The sequence below is a fragment of the Manihot esculenta genome, chromosome 11, assembly GCF_001659605.2.
Source record: "Manihot esculenta cultivar AM560-2 chromosome 11, M.esculenta_v8, whole genome shotgun sequence".
In the NCBI taxonomy this organism is placed as follows: Eukaryota; Viridiplantae; Streptophyta; class Magnoliopsida; order Malpighiales; family Euphorbiaceae; genus Manihot; species Manihot esculenta.
The window spans coordinates 28,823,075-28,843,812 of NC_035171.2; the positions used below are offsets into that span (position 1 = coordinate 28,823,075).

The 20,738-nt window shown below is 31.5% G+C and overlaps 1 protein-coding gene across 3 annotated transcripts; it reads right to left on the minus strand.

The window, feature by feature from the left end:
* Nucleotides 1-209: 209 nt before the first annotated feature.
* LOC110626880 (protein ACCELERATED CELL DEATH 6) lies at nt 210-19,518 on the minus strand. 3 transcript variants are annotated; one of them, XM_043961739.1, is made up of 5 exons: nt 19,257-19,518; nt 2,412-2,921; nt 2,171-2,320; nt 1,417-1,943; nt 210-862 (listed from the first exon to the last, which is right to left on the minus strand). In XM_043961739.1, the coding sequence occupies exons 2-5, from the start codon at nt 2,908-2,910 to the stop codon at nt 248-250; spliced, it is 1,791 nt and encodes a 596-aa protein (XP_043817674.1). In that variant the 5' UTR covers nt 2,911-2,921; nt 19,257-19,518; the 3' UTR covers nt 210-247. The 3 variants fall into 3 exon arrangements, with proteins under 3 accessions (XP_043817674.1, XP_043817675.1, XP_043817676.1); XM_043961740.1 differs by lacking the exon at nt 19,257-19,518 and adding an exon at nt 3,077-3,246; XM_043961741.1 differs by lacking the exon at nt 19,257-19,518 and adding an exon at nt 2,990-3,246.
* Between the last annotated feature and the right edge of the window lie 1,220 nt (nt 19,519-20,738).

Here is a 20,738-nt window from a genome sequence, read left to right on the forward strand (position 1 = left end):
TAAATTTTTTATAATATTTAATGACTAAAATTTAATAGAAAGACTAATTAGCAAATTTTTTAAAAATTTAAAAATATTTTAATACATTCAAATTGAGTGATTAACCAATGAGGTTTTTAGGTCACAGAAAATAAATAGTAATTTTTCCTAAGTTTATTAAGCTAAAACACAGTGAAAGCTGCATCTTACATAAGATGAACATCAAACAATAAAGAAGAAACACAACATAAAAATATATATTCTTGAGCTAAAAAATTATTTCCTCACTTTCTTTGTAAAAAATGCTAGGCCCAAATGTTGAAGAGACTATTTCAACCAAGAGAGGAAATTGCAGAAGTGCAAATAAGGTGACAGGTGCACAAGCTAGTAGGCCAATTGGAATTGTGATCCATCTCACTCTATGAAACAAAACCAAGTGAAAGGCTGCAGTGAATGCTGTGAGCATGGAAGCTATTGAGAAGAATAATGCGATAAGTCCAATGCTCAATCTCATTGGCAAGGCCCTGAGAAAATCTTCTTCAGAATAGCGAGATGTGAGAATTCCCAGAAACATCAGCAATGATGTTGAGGAAGAAAATAGTCCCAAGGTATCTGATACTGCAAAAATCATGAAAGATGTTTCTTTTAGATAAATGGGTATCCCTACATCGCTGTTGTTGCCGCCCGGTACGGTGAAAGCTGCCGCAAACACGACTGTGACGACAAGGGCCGCGACTGTTGCGCAAGATGTTGCTGTGTCCTTCATCCATTTCTCACCTTTCTCAACTAGATCTTTGTGCTCTGCAGTGAACACCATCCTTGGAGTTTGCCTATCATTGTTTGTCAGTTCTTTGTATGATGGTTGGACAACTTTTTCCACTTCCTGCATAAAATTTAAGAAAGAAATGATCATCAATAAAGAAAGATAAAATCTTGAATACTATAATGCTGTTTGCAAGAGGAAATCTCCAACATAAAATTTAACGACAATTGTCTGAAAATCACTGCGTCTATCTATGTTGCCATAGCATACAACAACCTTTTACTTATCCCAACAGCAAACAACTGATAACAAATCGTATATGATTCAAACATAGGAAAATTAAAAATTTCACAGCTTTATTTATTTGCGTGCATAAGGGAGTAAATCGATAAATTTGAACTAAAATTAGTTTTTCGATCCAATCTCGCACCCATGAGTCTTAATAATCCTCTTACTTGCTCTTTACAAGTCTAATAACAAAAATTCATTTATAAACCAAGAATTCATTATCTTATTATACATAAAACAAACCATTTATTAAAAATATGGTATTATATATAGTAAAAAAATTAAATTTCTTAGCAATAATTTTAAATTATTGTCATACTATTGGCTCAATAAGATTAAGGTAGCAATTTACTCTAAAATGCGATAGTGTTTGAAGAATTTATAACCTTGAACCATTGCAACTCCCTTTGCATCTGCAGAGCAGCACCAGACATCTTGATTGATGGTTCCAGCTGCCCTGCTAAATGCAACATGTTGTTGCCCAAATCATCTACTAATGATGCAGCAAAAATATTGTGGGTACCCATTTGATATAGCAGATTGAATATTTTTTCTTGGCGATGTTTTACAGCAAGAAGAAAAATGTTTTCTCCAGCCATATTCCTTAGCCAAACCATGACAGGGTAGGACCTAATCATCTCAGTAACGAATTCTTGGATGCCTAATATTGCAGCAATTCTTGTTGGAGGTCCTAATAGATTATCAGCTTCTAAAACACTCCCTTTTAAAGCTTCAGAAATCAAGAATCTGAGTAGCTCCATTGCTTGCTTATGCATCACTTTTGTTTTCTGTATGTGCTGTAGAAATTGAAACTGCAAGGATTCGTTTTTGTATTCATCAAAACTCCCACCTGGAGTTTCTACGTCTTTGCCTTGATGGACACTTGCTTTATCTGCAGAAGTAACTGCAAAATCTGCAGAGAAAAGGCCTAGTCAATGAGTGATCTAACTTGCATACGGATGGACTAAACGGCGGATATTTTTACACAAGAGACTAACTAATAAGTTTTTACAATTAACTACTAGATTTTTTAAAATATCTAAGTTTTAAACCAAGTGACTAACTATTGAGTTTTTCGGTATCGTGGAGATTAAACAATAAATTTCACTAAATGAAATAGATCAAGATTGCTAGACCAACAATGATAGAGAAAACGCTGAAAAAACCCAAGCCGACTTCCACTTAAGAATGCACGAGGCTTTTCAACCAATCTGTCTAAAGCTGAAAATCCATTATAGTCTCTTTTGCGAGCTAATCCAGGGTTGCGTTTCAACACCCTAAGAGCAATGTCTGTTCATGAAAACATAAGATGAAAATGGTTATCAACAGATCATAGCTGAATATTTGTTTAATTACACAGACAAATCATGTTGAACATAACTATAAAAATCTGCAATTATCAGCAAATTTAGAAGCCTGACACCATCTTCATCTGTAAAAGGACTTGAACGAATTGGATCTTCTTCATCCTCAGTCACTAACAGAAGATACTGAACTGTATCTTCATGGGCATATGCAGCAGCACGATGAAGTGGGGTGTCATTATTAGAGTTTCTTTCTTGAGGCAATTTTGGATTTTTGTTAACCAGAAGCTTTGCAGCTGCTGTGTTTCCAGCTACACCAGCATAGTGCAGAGGAGTATCGCCATACTTATTTTTTATTCCAAGTTCATCTGCTGACATTCTATCTACAAGCTTCTGCACAAATTCAATGGAATGACCAGCGCTGATTGAGACATGAAGAGCAGTCTCATGTAAGCCTAAAATTTTAGCAGTTAGAGCATTTGAATCACTGTCAAAAATTCTCTTTGCAGTGATCCAATCCCCATGTAGTGCAGCTTTATACAGTGGCAAATAGTGGTTATCATTCTCATTTCCCATCTCTTGCACTCCTGTGAAGAACAAAAATTAAGTAAAAAATAAAACAAAAATCCAGAAATGAAGAAATTTTAAAGGGTACCAAGGAAATAAATCTTTATTTCTTGTCTGGGAATGCTGGAATCTGTATATTCCTGGAGTAAAATGGGAGAAAGTGAAAGATCTGCAACTTTAGTTTATGCTTTTGTAGCAAGTCCTTGCTTGTTTCATTCTCATCTACCATTCCTTGCTTCCTGCAATAACAGAAAACTGAAAAAAAATAAAAATAAAAAGTACACTAACGAAGAAGAAATAGAGGTGGCTTTCATGTTAGAGCTTCACATTCATTTGTTGACAAAGACAAAGTTGGAATTTTAATTTAAGGCATATATAATTTTTTTAGACAAGTGTTGAAAACAAAAGGGCATAGACTTTATAATAATGTTAATTAATTAAATATTTTTATGTGCTGTGACACCAAATTTCTATCCAAATTATATACTTCAGATAACTAAAAATTTTTAAAATTTTTTTTATAACATACGAATATAATAAAATAATTTAGTCACACTCTCCCTAATTTAAATTTTAAATTTAAATATAAAATAAATTTTATAATTTTAAATAATTTTATAAAATTTTAAAATTTTAAATTAAATTATAAATTAAAAATTTTCATGTAAATAACATTTTATTTTTTGTTTGAAAAAACTAAAATGCAAATTGGGTATTATTCAATTCTAATTAAGTAGTCAAACCAAATTAATCATTCTTTCAATTCTTCTATTATGATTTTAGTTTGGTTGATTTTCAAATTTTTATTATTTCAATTGATTTTGTTAATTTAACTATTGAATGAACGATCTTTTTTTTGTGAGATTTATTATTTAATCTCTGAATATCGTTATTATTATCAAATCAGTCTCTATAATTTTAAAAATCTATTAAAACGTTTTTATTTTTTGTCTCTATCAACGAAATAGTCATCCCATTATTTTTTCCGATAAAAACAGATAAGAAATGAAAGCGATGAAAGAGAAAATTTTTAAAATTCAATTTTACCCTTAAATAAAATATTTTTTTAATTTTTTTATAAATCTATTAAAATATTTTTTTTTAGATATATTAAAACGTTTTTATCTTTTTTTTTTTTCTCAGATCTATTAAAACGTCTTTATTGTTACTTTTCCGTCAATAAAATAGTCTCTTCTCGTCTTTCTCTTAAAAGAAAAAATAAAAAGAAAAAAAAGGAGGAGAAGATGATGATGAAGAAGAAAAAGAAGAAAAAAGAAGAAAAAGAAGAAGAGAAAGAACAAGAAGGAGAAGAAAAAAGAAGAATCGAAGAAGAAGAGGAAGAATCGAAGAAGGAAAATGGGAAGGAGAAGGAGAAGGAAGAGGAAGACGAGAAGAGGGAGAGTAATTTTGTTTTTTGTTATATTTTTAATGGTAGAAATAAATAACAAGACTATTTCGTTGACAGAGAAAAAAATAGAGACGTTTTAATAGGTCTCTAAAAATTTAGAGACTAACTTGTTAATAATGGCAATATTTAGAGACTAAATTATAAATTTTTTTTTTTTTACACAGATTGATTGACTGTATTCAGAAAATTCAAAATATCTCCTTTATTTTTTGAGTTGGGTCTACAACATCTGTCTAGTTTAAACCACCACCTCCTTTTGTCAAATGTAACATTAATGCAGTAGTACCAGTGAATCGGACTGGTGTTGGTCTTGGTTGGCTGTTAAGAGACTTGCAAGGATGTTTCAGGAGCTGCTATTTTCTTGACAGTTCCGAAAGAATGGAGCTACTAAGAACAACCAAGATCTCGAATGCCATACCCCCAATGATCCTTAGCACGTCGTACACTTTCCCGAGAAACCAAAGCAAATTTTCTTTTCTAATTTGCTCACGAGCTTATTATCCTAGTTCGCCACTATTAATTACTCTAAACTTTATTAAAGTTTAACCTAGAAACAAAATATTAATAAAACTGTGCTATACTCATTATTATTCATTCCCTAAATATTAAATGAAAAAATCAACCAACTTTCTATATGAAATGAACCATTTCTTCTAAGCAAACTGTAATTGAAGGCAGCAAAAACAAAATACTAAAATCTATAGCATGATGAACTACACGCCATTTCCAAAGCAAAATCATAGGTCAACCGGCTGGTGGTGGCTGTTCCATCGTCTACAGATTAGTTGATCGGAGGCTGGATGATCTGACTGAGAAGGGTCATGATCATTTCATTGGAAGATTCGGACGATAGGGAAGCATGGTGTTAGCTAGCTTTTCATTCAACTTGAATGGCAATGGTGGCATCTGCTTCATTACATCAGGCATGTCATTCAACCTGCAAATATAAACGAGACAGATGAATTCTATTTGGGAAGAAATAGGATCAAGCTTGACAGCAACTCAGTCAGATCATCAAAGGCACAAGTTCCAACATACTCGTTCATAATCTTGAGGATGTTATCACGAGTTCGGCAGAGGAGACTGATGTCCTTCTGTAGCTGAAAAAGAAAAATATAAGAAAAATGCCTTCAGTTTCACAGCTACAACTGCAAGACATGCATGAAGCAGGATAGCAAACGCTTTTCACAGAAATTACGGGTCAAGAAGCACCACCACAAACATCATTAAAGAGAAAACAAAAGCATTACCCCATTTGAGAATTCTAATTTGGGACCTGATCAGATCCAATATTATTAAATTACAAATATCCAACAAATTTCTGACCTCCCTCCAAATACTGGCCAAGAAAAAGGTGTTTTTCGTATTATGAATTGCCACAATGACCCATCATAAATTCTTCCTCCTTATCTTGAACCTCATTAACGACATCACATTCATCCATTAAATGATTACAAGTATAACTTAACATAAGTTTCTTGACATGATGTGCACTTGAGGCTGAATCATCTCCCTTCATCAACTCATTTACAATCACACACAAACTGTTTCAGGTGGAAGCAGAAAATGGTAAACTCCAATTAATTTATCTCAAAGCAAGAGATGCATACCTGCATAAATGAAAGCATAAGGTAGCCTAGTTAGCTTTTACTAGACTACTTCATCTCAAGAACTCTATGGTGTTTTCATTATATAACATTTAACAGAAACTGCTAATATGAGTACATGAGATGTCCAATCACTAACCCAATTGAAATCTACATCCATTATCAATTCAACCGTATTTAAGGTTTTTATGAACCACAATGACTTAATTCCGTATGCTTGGAGAGAGGGGTTGAAATCAACCCATAAAGAAACTTTTCATAGAAGATTCTTTTAATATAACACTATTAATCCAGAAAACCTCTCAAGTGTTTTATAATATGCATCCAGAAAGGCTGTACATTGAAATCTTCTGACTCTGCTTAAGATAAAAAGGGTTTCATCATTAATGATGCTCGAATATCAAGATGCTGTAATCAATTAACTACATGTTCTATACAGAACTAACATTGTATCAATTATCAGAGACGAATATTTTCTCTAAGCGGAGAATAAATTCTCAATGTGGCTATATAGCCGACCATAACTGGTTTTAAAATTGAGATTTAGTTAAGTGATGCCCTAAAATAGGAAAGTAGAGAACTCCTGAAGAGCAAAAGTTCAGATCTTGGCCGTGAAATAATAATTGGTAACTTCCTATGTATAATGAATCAAGAACTACAAATGTCTGCACGTGAACACATACAGAGAAATACAGGGAAAAGTAAGCAAATCTACAGTACCAACACCCAACATGAAAATGCACATCATAAAATGCCTCCAATTCTTCCAATCACCCAACTATTACATTCACATTGTTGAGTTGTTACTTTTTAGTTCACAATTACTGGTAGGAAAACAACAGCGAATCCAATAACAAAAAATATCATGACAATTAGGATGCCATTGATCACAAAAGGACTTTGATGGGGTTCAATAGCTGGACAAAAACAATAGCAGCTAAGCCTTATTCCCAAATTAGTTGGAGTCAATTATATGGATATTTTTTTGCTGTTCAGCTTTACTTGATAATTCTTTTATATTACTTTCCTCCACTTCATTTTAGGTCTCTCTCTTTCCCTTCTCGTTTCTTTTACCACTAGCTTATCATATATCCATGCTACGACATTCAATACTCTATGTTGGATATAAGCAAACTACCATGATAGATTGTCTCGTTTGTTAATAAAAAGAGGAACCAGAGTGCTTTTTGTCCAGTCATTTGGCATCTTTCCATATTTTAGTATGTAAATAGTTCCATTAGCCAAGTGTTGTGAAGAGCTTGATTCTGCTGGTTAGTCATTTAGCCAAGTTATGTCCTCTCTCTCTATTTCTCGCCTCCCTTCCTTCTTCTTCTCTTTCTTGTCCCCTTTCTTCTGTATTTTCCTCTCTCCTTCCCTCTCTGTTTTCTATTGAGTTGTGGCCCTGCCACAACATTTGGTATCTGAACAGTTCAATCCGGCAGATCTAAAACCAGCACAACTTAAATTGGCAAGGAACAAGCAAGGTATTTGCTGAGAACCTTAGATCACAGAATCTGATGGAGCAAATGCAGTTGCAGAATCATAAAATCCAAGATTTGAGCTCGGAATTACATAAAATTGAAGAAATGATGGAAATGATGAGAGCCTCACAATGAAAAGGGAATGGAACCACAATTCCTGAAACTCTGGCCAGGCCAGCGGAAAAGGAATAAGCGATGGAGAATTCCATAATTGGAAAATACCAGGCTTCAAATTATTGAGGAACACATGTTGAAGTTGATTAAAGCTGCACAACTGAAAGTCCACAGGCCTGAGGCATCTTGGAGCGAGGACCATGAATTGAGATTAAAGTCTTTAATAAGGAAGGTACATCTCTTGCTGCTAGACTTGATATAACTTTTTGAAGACAAAAAGTGCATTTTTCGTTGAGAAGGTTTCAATTAAAGAAGAGGATGTGAAAGTTTAACTGTTTGTGAAAATGACAAAGTGAATTGCAGAGGTCTTACAAGCCTTGATAAGAAGTATCCTAAGATGAGTATCTTTTCTATTTGTGAAATATGAATAAATTTGGGAATGACATTTCTTAATAAGAAGTATCCTAAGATGGGTATCCTAACATGTATGGCTAGACATCAATAATCAATTAACAGTTCATTTCTTGAAGGTGTTCATGTCATGCACAAGGCATCTTCAACAAGTTATTTGGCAGCTGCTCTATTAACAGCCAGTTTCAACATGTAAGACGTTACTTGTGCGTGTTAATCTTCATTAAAGGCCAATTTACACAACTCATCCTTGAGTACAAGAATGCTTTCACAAGGGAGGGTAATGTTGTGACCGCGAGCTAAGATAAGAAGAGCTCGAGTCCGCTGGTTAGTTAGCTAACTGTCTGTTGGCTGAGTTCACAGACTAGTTAGCTGGTTAGTTGTGAATCAGTTAGTTAGTTAGCTAGTTAGATGAGAAAATAACTGTAACAATGATTGGCCAGATGATGATCCAAACTCCCAACTACCATCAACGCCGCCCAATCTTCATTTTGATGCTAATAGAGATTATGATAGAATAATTGAAGGTTCAGTCAGAAAAGTACAGATAGAATTGGAAATAAATTTGGCAATTGAGACAAAATTATCATATTTAATGGTAGTGCATAAAATTGAAAACCATGAAAGTGTCCTTAAGCCACATAGAGAATAGAACCAAAGTTTTTTTTTTTTTTTTTACTAAGCTTTCCTGAAATCAATAGTAAGAAAAACTGGTTATACTGGGTTAGTTAAGACCAAAAAAAGGAAGATGTGTAAAATTTAATAAATGTAGCTAAAGTAATATTCTTTCAGCTTGACAATTCAGTTCTAAATAATCCTTTATACCAAGATATTGAAAATACAAAAGAATCACATATTAACATCTAGATAAACAAGGGAAATATACATGAGAAATGTCATCACTCTTCATTCTATTGGTGGAAAAGTATGACCAGTATAATAATTAATAATTAATTAAGGAGAGAAAATATAAAATATTTTCCAACCAATTGATTGGAGAGCGTTGGACAATCATATTGAAAAAGTGACTGTTCTAGGCATTTCTCAATGTACATTAACATTTTGAGGAACTTGGTTAGTAACAATCTGCATTTATGGAGTATTTAGTTCATAAAAGTGGAGTGGGATCCTTTTTTTTGGGTATAAAAGAAACATGCAAAATGATAAATCTTGATAGAATTTATATGCGTCTAATCAAGACCTCAAGTAACAAAATTATCAAGAACTCAACAAAAAATGAAATTCAGGCAAAGATTCACAAAACGTGAAATAATCAATACAAACCCCAACAAAAAAATCACAAATAAACAGAATCAAGAAAGGTTGGAATAACCCAATTTAAGAAAAGCATCAAGAAACTAAGTAAACTAGAAATGAGAATGACTAACTTGACTAAACCATCTTCAAGAATTGTTTGCTCTTCCTTGCTCCATTCAGTGGAGATACCAGGGTCGTGTCTCAGACCTGGAATAGGACTTGCTGTTTTAGTGGGATTTGCTTCAGTGAAGAAGAGGGCGCACGATTGGAATCTTGACGATGGGTATCAGATGGGTTCGCCATAAAAGAAAGAGAACAATCAAAAGAAGAGATTCTGTAGTCCTATATTTACAGATACACAAATCCCAAATGCAAAAAACAAGAACAAGAATCACAGAATCTCAAAGCTTTGAAAACTTTCTCACCAGCAATGGAGTTCCAGCCATAAAAACAAAGATTGAGAAGATGGTTTTTAAGGATTTTAGAGAAATATCAGGAGATGGGTTTTGAGTTTTGAGATGAATGAAATGATTTTATATCCTTTTCTTCTATAGAAATATATGAAGAAACGGATTCAGAGACATGCAGCGTATGAGACTGAAGGGAGCTCTCGCCATTTACAACGGAATTAGAGAGTGGGACGCGTACAGAATCTAAATGAAAATAATTGAATCTTACCTCTGATTTTGTATTTATTTTTGGGTAAAGTTTAATTTAGTCCCTCTGGTTTAGTGAAATGTAACATTTCGTCTCTCTGTTTTAAAAAACCTTTAATTTAGTCACTGTAATTTTTAAAAACTATGCAATTAGTCCCTCCCGTTAGATTTTCAGTTAAATCACCGTTAATTTTAGTTAAAAAGACTAAAATACCCATCCTTTTTCCTTCCTCTTCCTCTTCCTCTTCTTCTTCTTCTCTTCTCCTTCCCGATCTCCTTTCTTCTTCTTCTTCTTCTTCTCTTTTCCGATCTCCTTCTTCTTCTTCTTTTTCGATCGAAAATCTTGATTTTCCATCTTCAATCATCACACCTCTGTCTATATTAACCTTGAGGAGCTCACACATATTGCTCTGTTTCGATTTGCACTGTGCACATTCCTTGCATTCGCCTGTGAATATAGGCAGGACGTGATCGCCTGGTTCGAGTTCTGTCACACCCTCACCAACACTCTCCACAATCCTTAAACCCCCCCCCCCCAGAAAAAAAAAGATAAAAATGTGAACATGTGCTCGGATCAAACACATGAAATACTCATGGCAGAGGTTTACATACCCTCCAGCCTCATGACCAAAAATTCTAGGAAACAAAGTACTCTGTCCCTGCCAGCGTAGATAAAACAAGAATCATTGTGTGAGAGATCAAGAATGGATAATTTGTTCAGAGCAGAAATCTGGGGTGGAATCGTCCCAGTGAGTGCATTACAACTCAAATTCAAAGCAATATTAAGACCTTCAATATCAAAAAGTTCCACTGGGATCATGCCAGATAGTGCATTGCTACTAAGATCAAGAAGTTGAAGGCTCAAACAATGGCCAAGAGAGGAAGGGATTGCTCTAAACAGAGAGTTCTTGTTGAGGATGAGTCTGTTGAGTGAACTAACTTTGCCAAAACCACTTGGAATTTCACCCACAAATTGATTTACAGAAAGATCCAATACCTCAAGCCTTGTCAAAGAAGATAAAGAGCTAGGCAGAGTGCCTCGAAGGGTATTGTTGCTTAAGTTCAGCATCTGCAGCTCATTGCAATTGCCAATTTCTGCTGGCAGCGTTCCACCAATATGGTTTTCAGACAAGTCGAGGAAACTGAGGTTTTTCAGGAGCCCGATTTCTTTTGGAATTTCTCCACTGATTCTGTTATTAACAAGCCGAAGACGAATAAGAGAGACACAGTTTCCCACCTCAGGAGGAATCGAACCGAAAATGTCGTTAGCAATTAAGAGAAGCTTTGTCAGGTTCTGAAGCTGAAACAGGCTTGGAGGTAAGCTACCAGTAAGTGAATTTTGTGACAAATCTAACGCTTTAAATCCCCAAACCTCTCTTTCTCTCTCTCTAAAATGATTCTTATCTTAAAACTCAACCCAGCACAGCTTCCTTTGCAAATAAGCAAGAACAAGAGAGAAACCAACAAAAACAAGAAAGATTAAAGATTTTCAACCACTCCACCATCTTCACCTCGGGGTTCTGTTCTTGCTTCATCTTTTTGGTCTTTGTTTATTTGAATAGATTCTTGGTAGAGTATTGGGTTGCAGAAGAAGAAGAGGAAGGAGAGAGATCGAAAAAGAGAAGAAGAAGAAGAAGAAGAAGAAGAAGAAAAAGAAGAAGGAGATGGGGAAGGAGAAGAAGAAGAAGAAGAAGAGGAAGAGGAAGGAGAGAGAATGAGTATTTTAGTCTTTTTAATTAAAATTAACGATGATTTAACTGAAAATCTAACGAGAGGGACTAATGTTATAGTTTTTAAAAATCACAGGGACTAAATTGAAGGTTTTTTAAAACAGAGGGACGAAAGGTTATATTTCACTAAACCAGAGGGACTAAATTACACATTACACTTTACCCTTTATTTTTTGAATTGTATAATTATTTAATTTTTAATATATATATATAATTTTTAAATATTTCTTTAATTCATATAATTTCAACCGTTTAAAAAAATAAATGAATTAAAAGTGTAATTTTAATTCATAATTCTTTGAGTTTAAATTAAAATATATATACAAATCTATTTAATTAATTGAATTTAAAGTTGAATAGAAATCAAATCTCTCGCATCAAAGTAAAATTTTTCAAATTCTAAATTAAAATTTTCTAACAAGATCATATCCATTATTGAAATAAAAATTGAATTTAAATACAAAACTCATCTGATCAATTCATATCAATATATGAATTTTTTTTTTCAAATTTTAAACAATGTAGACTATTATCTACTTCATTATCTTATAAATAAAATATATATTATCGTATAATTATTTTTTAAAAATATTGAAGTTGTTATCAAATAATTTAATATTATAATAATTATCTTAATATTTCAACAAAAAAATTATTTAAAAATTAAATTATTATTGTCCTAAAGTGAATTATATTATTACTTTATTACCTTATTATAATCTTTAAGGTATTTACATAATAAATAAACTGTTATAACATTTAAAATTATGAAATGATAAAACCAAGTTATGGAATCATCATAATTTTATTTTTAAAATTAAGTAGTTTAATTAAGATAACCTATTTCAAAAATAAAAAATTATTTTCTAATAATATTATTATTCCAATAATTTTAATATTTAATATTTTTATTAGAATTAAACAATCATTATCATATGGTTAAACCATATAATTACTTTATAATCCTATTTTTTCCCAAAAAAAAAATCAAAAACTGTTATCAAAATTATTGTCAATTGTTATCATGGAATATGGGCGAAAATGAAAACCCACATTTTTATTTTGGAAGAATTTTATGTTGTAAACCCACATTTTTATTTTGGAAGAATTTTTTTGTTGTTTGTTCAAGTATGAGATTACATAGAATAACCGACAAACCGATCAAGTTAATAGTTTTTTCTTTTACTTTGGTTGAATATGCTAAAAACCGGCTTTATTATTTATCTCTAGTATCAATTACTATCTAAATACAAATTAGAGATTTATTTTTAAAAAGATTTTTTTCAACAATTAAAACCTTATCTCTTAATACTGCTAAAGGATAGGAAATTGTGACAAGACTGTTTTTATCTAATCTTAACTTGTTAAAAACGTTTAAGATGAAAAAGTTAACGAAACTATATGCATCTACCAATACTCGCCTTATCTCGTACTGATTCAGGAGGATCATAACAACCAGCAGGTCATTTTGAAAGAATCCAACCGCTTTATCAGCAGGACTGAACCTTACCTCTTACTTGGTCCTTGGTGCTTTATCAACTAACAAGACATCTTCTGCTACATGCTTATTTTTTCTTTACCTTTATCAGGTTCTCCCATAATGATATGTACAATTCCAACCATTTTAAAAGATAAAGACGAAATGTTCCTTTGTTAAAGAGAAAGGAAACAAGAGACCGGTTTTAATCCAAATAAACAAAGATATAATTCAAAGAATTTCCTGACAACGAAGCCGAATGATGTTGCAGAGATTAGACTGATGATGTGGTCGGAAGGAAGCTACGCTGTGATGGATTGGACCTACAAAGAAGAGAACGTGAGGTGGTGGATGCTCACGGCAGCCACTCTGACACTCAAGTCACTCAGGTCAGTATACTGAAGAAAAGAGAGAGAATGCAATGAATTGCTGAGAGTTTTTGTATAAGAGAATCGCATACCTTTTATAAGAGAATCGCATACCTTTTATATCATAAGAAGGTGGAGATAAATATAATATTTCTCAATAATTTGGTGATGATGTGATCAGCTACTTGATAAGGGATCGCTAGCTAATAGGTTGGTAATCTTACGATTACAGGCGTAATAGGGATGCGCTGGACTGCGCTTGATAATGGTAACTTCATATAGAGACTCGCCCTGTCGTGAGAATGGCGAGACTTGATGATCCGAGTGTTAAAATATTTAGATTTTTTTTTCCTCGGAATGAACCGTGTTTCCCACTTATCCTTTTTCACGTGACCTTATCTTCTAGTAATAACTCGTAACTTATTTTATTTTGAGCGATTATTATGTAGTATCACTTATATTTTATTATTAAATTGTAATATCAAAAAAAGCAAACAGAGTTAATAAGATTCATGTATAATTTCTAAAAATATATATAAAAATAAAGTAACACTTTATAATTTTTCTTACAAATTTAAAAATTTAAAACTCACAAATAAACTATTATCATTAATAAAAAATAGAAATATATGTACACAGCTCTCTCATTCTTTCTGCTATTATATAAGATTTGTGAATTTACTGTTTTTTTTTTTAATTTTTATAAATGATTTTAATTAGAATTTAAACTCGAATCATTATAATTTTAATTAGAATTTAAACTAAATAATATATTAAAAAATTTATTATCTAGTCTATAAAATATAAAAAACCATTAATTGATTTATCGATTTTGAAAAATAAATTAAAAATCTCCAAAATTTTAAAAAATATATAAAGCCTATCCATTAACTTTAGTTATTAAATATTTTATATTTAATTTATGTGTTACTATTTTAAATTTTTTTTACAATATTTAACAACTAGTCTAAATAGTCTTTTATCATTTTGTATAAGAGAATCGCATACCATTACCTTTGTGATTCTTCTCCTTTTATATTATAAGAAGGTGGGGATATATATAATATTTCTCAATAATTTAATGATGATGTGATCAGTTACTTGATAAGGGATATTGCTAGCTAATAGGTTGGTAATCCTATGATTATAAGCGTAATGGAGATGCGCTAGACTGCGCTTGATAATGGTAACTTCATACAGAAACTTGCTATGTCGTGAGAAGGGCGAGACTTATGATAATCCGAGTGTCAAAATCAAGGGCGAGACTTGATGATGATCTGAGTGTCAGAGTGTTCGTGTTTTCCACTTATCCTTTACTACGTGACCTTATTTTGTAATAATAATTTATAATTTATTTTTATTTGAGCGATTATTATGTAGTATCACTTATCTTCTATTATTAAGTTGTAATATCAAAAAAAGTAAACAGAGTTAATAAGATTCATGTATAATTTCTAAAAAAATATATAAAAATAAAGTAACACTTTATAATTTTTCTTACAAATTTAAAAATTTAAAACTCACAAATAAACTATTATCATTATTTTTTTTTAAAACTATTATCATTAATAAAAAATAGAAATATACGTACACAGCTCTCTCTTTCTTTTTGCTATTATATAAGATTTGTGAATTTACTGTTTTTTTTTTTAATTTTTATAAATGATTTTAATTAGAATTTAAACTCGAATCATTATAATTTTAGATACAATTCAATTGTACTATTTCTGAATAATATATTAAAAAATTTATTATATAGTCTATAAAATATAAAAAACCATTAATTGATTTATCGATTTTGAAAAATAAATTAAAAATCTCTAAAATTTTAAAAAATATATAAAGTATTATCCTGACGAAAACAACTCGAGGTCGAGTTTTTTACAAGTGGAAGGGAATGATATGGAGCAGTTAGCCTTGGACTTTATGGCAGACTTGGACCGGGCCTAACTTTTGTTGCCGACATCCGATAGAGACCCACGATAGCTTTTCGGAAAGGGAGTTTCGAGACACACAACTTTCAAAAGTGTGACGAGGGCTGTAGGCCTATCACAAAGTTCGATATGGAAATTTCATCGTTTATGGAGTCAATTTTACAATTTAATTAATTTTTTAGATATTTTAGGTATTTTTGTAATTTTATATATTAGGATTTTATTTCTATTATAAATAGCCTCCCTTAACTATTAGAAAACACTTTTCAATCTTTGAGGAATTTCAGTAAGAATTTTAGTCTTTTATCCTATCTTTTCTCTTATTTCGTCTTAGCCAAACGATATTGGTTGAAACTCTTAACGGAGTCTAAATAGTCCTTTATCATTTTGTATAAGAGAATCGTGTACATTTATCTTTGTGATTCTTCTCCTTTTATATTATAAAAAGATGGAGACACTTCACACCTCGGAACGCACCGTTCTTATAGAGAGAGGCGCTTTCGCATCTTCTTATAAATATAATATTTCTCGATAATTTAGTGATGATGTGATCAGTTACTTGATAAGAGATATTGATAGCTAATAGGTTGGTAATCCTACGATTATAGGCATAATGGGGATACGCTGGACTGCGCTTGATAATGGTAACTTAATACAGAGACTCGCCCTGTCGTGAGAAGGGCGAGACTTGATGATAATCCGAGTGTCAAAATCAAGGGCGAGACTTGATGATGATCTTAGTGTTAGAGTGTTCGTATTTTCCACCTATACCTTTGCTACGTGACCTTATCTTGTAATAATAATTCATAATTTATTTTATTTTAAGCGATTATTATGTAGTATCACTTATCTTCTATTATTAAGTTGTAATATCAAAAACAAGTAAACAGAGTAAATAAGATTCATGTATGATTTCTAAAAAAATATATAAAAATATAAAAAATCATTAATTGATTTATCAATTTTGAAAAATAAATTAAAAATCTCCAAAATTTTAAAAAATATATAAAGTCTATCCATTAACTTTAGTTATTAAATATTTTATATTTAGTTTATATGTTAATATTTTAAATTTTTTTACAATATTTAACAACTAAAATTTAATAAAAAGACTAATTAACAAATTTTTTAAAAATTTAACTAATGAGCTTTCTAGACCACATATAACAAATAGTAGTTTTTCCAAGTTTATTAAGCTAAAACACAGTGAAAGCTGCATCTTACATAAGATGAACATCAAACAATAAAGAAGAAACACAACATAAAAATATATATTCTTGAGCTAAAAAATTATTTCCTCACTTTCTTTGTAAAAAATGCTAGGCCCAAATGTTGAAGAGACTATTTCAACCAAGAGAGGAAATTGCAGAAGTGCAAATAAGGTGACAGGTGCACAAGCTAGTAGGCCAATTGGAATTGTGATCCATCTCACTCTATGAAACAAAACCAAGTGAAAGGCTGCAGTGAATGCTGTGAGCATGGAAGCTATTGAGAAGAATAATGCGATAAGTCCAATGCTCAATCTCATTGGCAAGGCCCTGAGAAAATCTTCTTCAGAATAGCGAGATGTGAGAATTCCCAGAAACATCAGCAATGATGTTGAGGAAGAAAATAGTCCCAAGGTATCTGATACTGCAAAAATCATGAAAGATGTTTCTTTTAGATAAATGGGTATCCCTACATCGCTGTTGTTGCCGCCCGGTACGGTGAAAGCTGCCGCAAACACGACTGTGACGACAAGGGCCGCGACTGTTGCGCAAGATGTTGCTGTGTCCTTCATCCATTTCTCACCTTTCTCAACTAGATCTTTGTGCTCTGCAGTGAACACCATCCTTGGAGTTTGCCTATCATTGTTTGTCAGTTCTTTGTATGATGGTTGGACAACTTTTTCCACTTCCTGCATAAAATTTAAGAAAGAAATGATCATCAATAAAGAAAGATAAAATCTTGAATACTATAATGCTGTTTGCAAGAGGAAATCTCCAACATAAAATTTAACGACAATTGTCTGAAAATCACTGCGTCTATCTATGTTGCCATAGCATACAACAACCTTTTACTTATCCCAACAGCAAACAACTGATAACAAATCGTATATGATTCAAACATGCGAAAATTAAAATTTCACATCTTTATTTATTTGCACGCATAAGGGAGTAAATCTATAAATTTAAACTAAAATTAGTTTTTCGGTCCAATCTCGCCCGCACGAGCCTTACTCGCTCTTTACAAGTCTAATAACAAAAATTCATTTATAAATCAAGAATTCATTATCTTATTATACATAAAACAAACCATTTATTAAAAATATGATATTATATATAGTAAAAAATTAAATTTCTCAGCAGTAATTTTAAATTATTATCATACTATTGGCTCAATAGTATTAAGATAACAATTTACTCTAAAATGCGATCGTGTTTGAAGAATTTATAACCTTGATTGATGGTTCCAGCAAAAATATTGTGGGTACCCATTTGATATAGCAGATTGAATATCTTTTCTTGGCGATGTTTTACAGCAAGAAGAAAAATGTTTTGTCCAGCCATATTCCTTAGCCAAACCGTGCCAGGGTAGGACTTAATCATCTCAGTAACGAATTCTCGGATGCCTAATATTGCAGCAATTCTTGTTGGAGGTCCTAATAGATTATCAGCTTCTAAAACACTCCCTTTTAAAGCTTCAGAAATCAAGAATCTGAGTAGCTCCATTGCTTGCTTATGCATCACTTTTGTTTTCTGTATGTGCTGTAGGAATTGAAACTGCAAGGATTCGTTTTTGTATTCATCAAAACTCCCACCTGGAGTTTCTACGTCTTTGCCTTGATGAACACTTGTTTTATCTGCAGAAGTAACTGCAAAATCTGCAGAGAAAAGGCCTAGTCAATGAGTGATCTAACTCGCATACAGATGGACTAAACTTCTCTAACTAATAAATTTTTACTTATGAAATAATTAACTAGTAGATTTTTTAAAATGTCTGACTGTTTTAAATGTGTTTTAAAAAATAAGAGACTAACAATTGATTTCTTGCATATCACGGAGATTAAACAATAAATTTCACTAAATGAAACAGATCAAGATTGCTAGACCAACAATGATAGAGAAAACGCTGAAAAAATCCAAGCCGACTTCCACTTAAGAATGCATGAGGTTTTTCAACCAATCTGTCTAAAGCTGAAAATCCATTATAGTCTCTTTTGCGAGCTAATCCAGGGTAGCGTTGCAACACACTAAGAGCAATGCCTGTTCATGAAAACATGAGAAGAAAATGGTTATCAACGGATCATAGCTGAATATTTGTTTAATTACACACAAATCATGTTGAACATAACTATAAAAATCTGCAATTATCAGCAAATTTAGAAGCCTGACACCATCTTCATCTGTAAAAGGACTTGAACGAATTGGATCTTCTTCATCCTCAGTCACTAACAGAAGATACTGAACTGTATCTTCATGGGCATAAGCAGCAGCACGATGAAGTGGGGTGTCATTACCAGAGTTTCTTTCTTGAGGCAATTTTGGATTTTTGTTAACCAGAAGCTTTGCAGCTGCTGTGTTTCCAGCTACACCAGCATAGTGAAGAGGAGTATCGCCATACTTAGTTTTTATTCCAAGTTCATCTGCTGACATTCTATCTACAAGCTTCTGCACAAATTCAATGGAATGACCAGCGCTGATTGAGACATGAAGAGCAGTCTCATGTAAGCCTAAAATTTTAGCAGTTAGAGCATTTGAATCACTGTCAAAAATTCTCTTTGCAGAAATCCAATCCCCATGTAGTGCAGCTTTATACAGTGGCAAATAGTGGTTATCATTCTCACTTCCCATCTCTTGCACTCCTGTGAAGAACAAAAATTAAGTAAAAAATAAAACAAAAATCCAGAAATGAAGAAATTTTAAAGGGTACCAAGGAAATAAATCTTTATTTCTTGGCTGGGAATGCTGGAATCTGCATATTCTTGGAGTAAAATGGGAGAAAGTGAAAGATCTGCTCCTTTACTTTATGCTTTTGTAGCAAGTCCTTGCTTGTTTCATTCTCATCTACCATTTCTTGCGTCCTGCAATAACAGAAAACTGAAAAAAAATAAAAATAAAAAATACACTAAGGAAGAAGAAATAGAAGTGGCTTTCATGTTAGAGCTTCGCATTCATTTGTTGACAAAGACAAAATTGGAATTTTAAGGCATATATAATTTTTTTTAGACAAGTGGGGATAGCAATTTGTGTTGAAAACAAAAGGGCATAGACTTATAATAATGTTAATTAATTAAATATTTTTATGTGCTGTGACACCAAATTTCTATCCAAATTATATACTTCACATAATTAAAAAATTTTAAATTTTTTTATGACATATGAATATAATAAAATAATTTACATAATCTTGTTACACTCTCCCTAATTTAAGTTTTAAATTTAAATATAATTACAATAAATTTTAAAATTTTAAATAATTTTATGAAATTTTAAAATTTTAAATTAAATTAAAAATTAAAAATTTTCATGTAAATAACATTTTATTTTTTGTTGCAAATTGGGTATTATTCAATTCTAATTAAGTAGTCAAACCAAATTAATCATTCTTTCAATTCTTCTATTATGATTTTAGTTTGGTTGATTTTCAAATTTTTATTATTTCAATTGATTTTATTAATTTAACGTTTGAGTATATAATCGAATGTTGAATAACTATTGAATGAAAGATTTTTTTTTGTGAGATTTATTATTTAATATCTGAATATTGTTATTATTATCAAATTAGTATTGAATATTGTTATTATTATCAAATCAGTCTCTACAGTTTTAAAAATCTATTAAAATGTTTTTATTTTTTGTTTTCATTAACGAAATAGTCATTCCGTTATTTTTTTTCATTAAAAACAGATAAAATATTATTTTTTGTTTTCATTAACGAAATAGTCATTCCGTTATTTTTTTTCATTAAAAACAGATAAAATATAAAAGCGATGAAAGAGAAAATTTTTAAAATTTAATTTTACCCTCAAATAAAATATTTTTTTAGTTTCTTGATATTACGATTATTAATAAATATATCCCTTCATTTTTAGAAATCTATTAAAACATTTTTTTTTCAGATATATTAAAACGTTTTTATCTTTTCTTTTCTCAGATCTATTAAAATGTCTTTATTGTTACTTTCCCATCAACAAAATAGTCTTTTTCGTCATTCTCTTAAAAAAAATAATAAAAAGAAGAAGGAGAAGAAGATGATGAAGAAGAAAAAGAAGAAAAAAAAAAGAAAAAGAACAAGAAGAGAAAGAACAAGAAGGAGAAGCAAAAAGAAGAATCGAAGAAGAAGAGGAAGAATCGAAGAAGAAGAAGGAAAACGGGAAGGAGAAGGAGAAAGAGGAGGAAGAGGAGAAGAGGG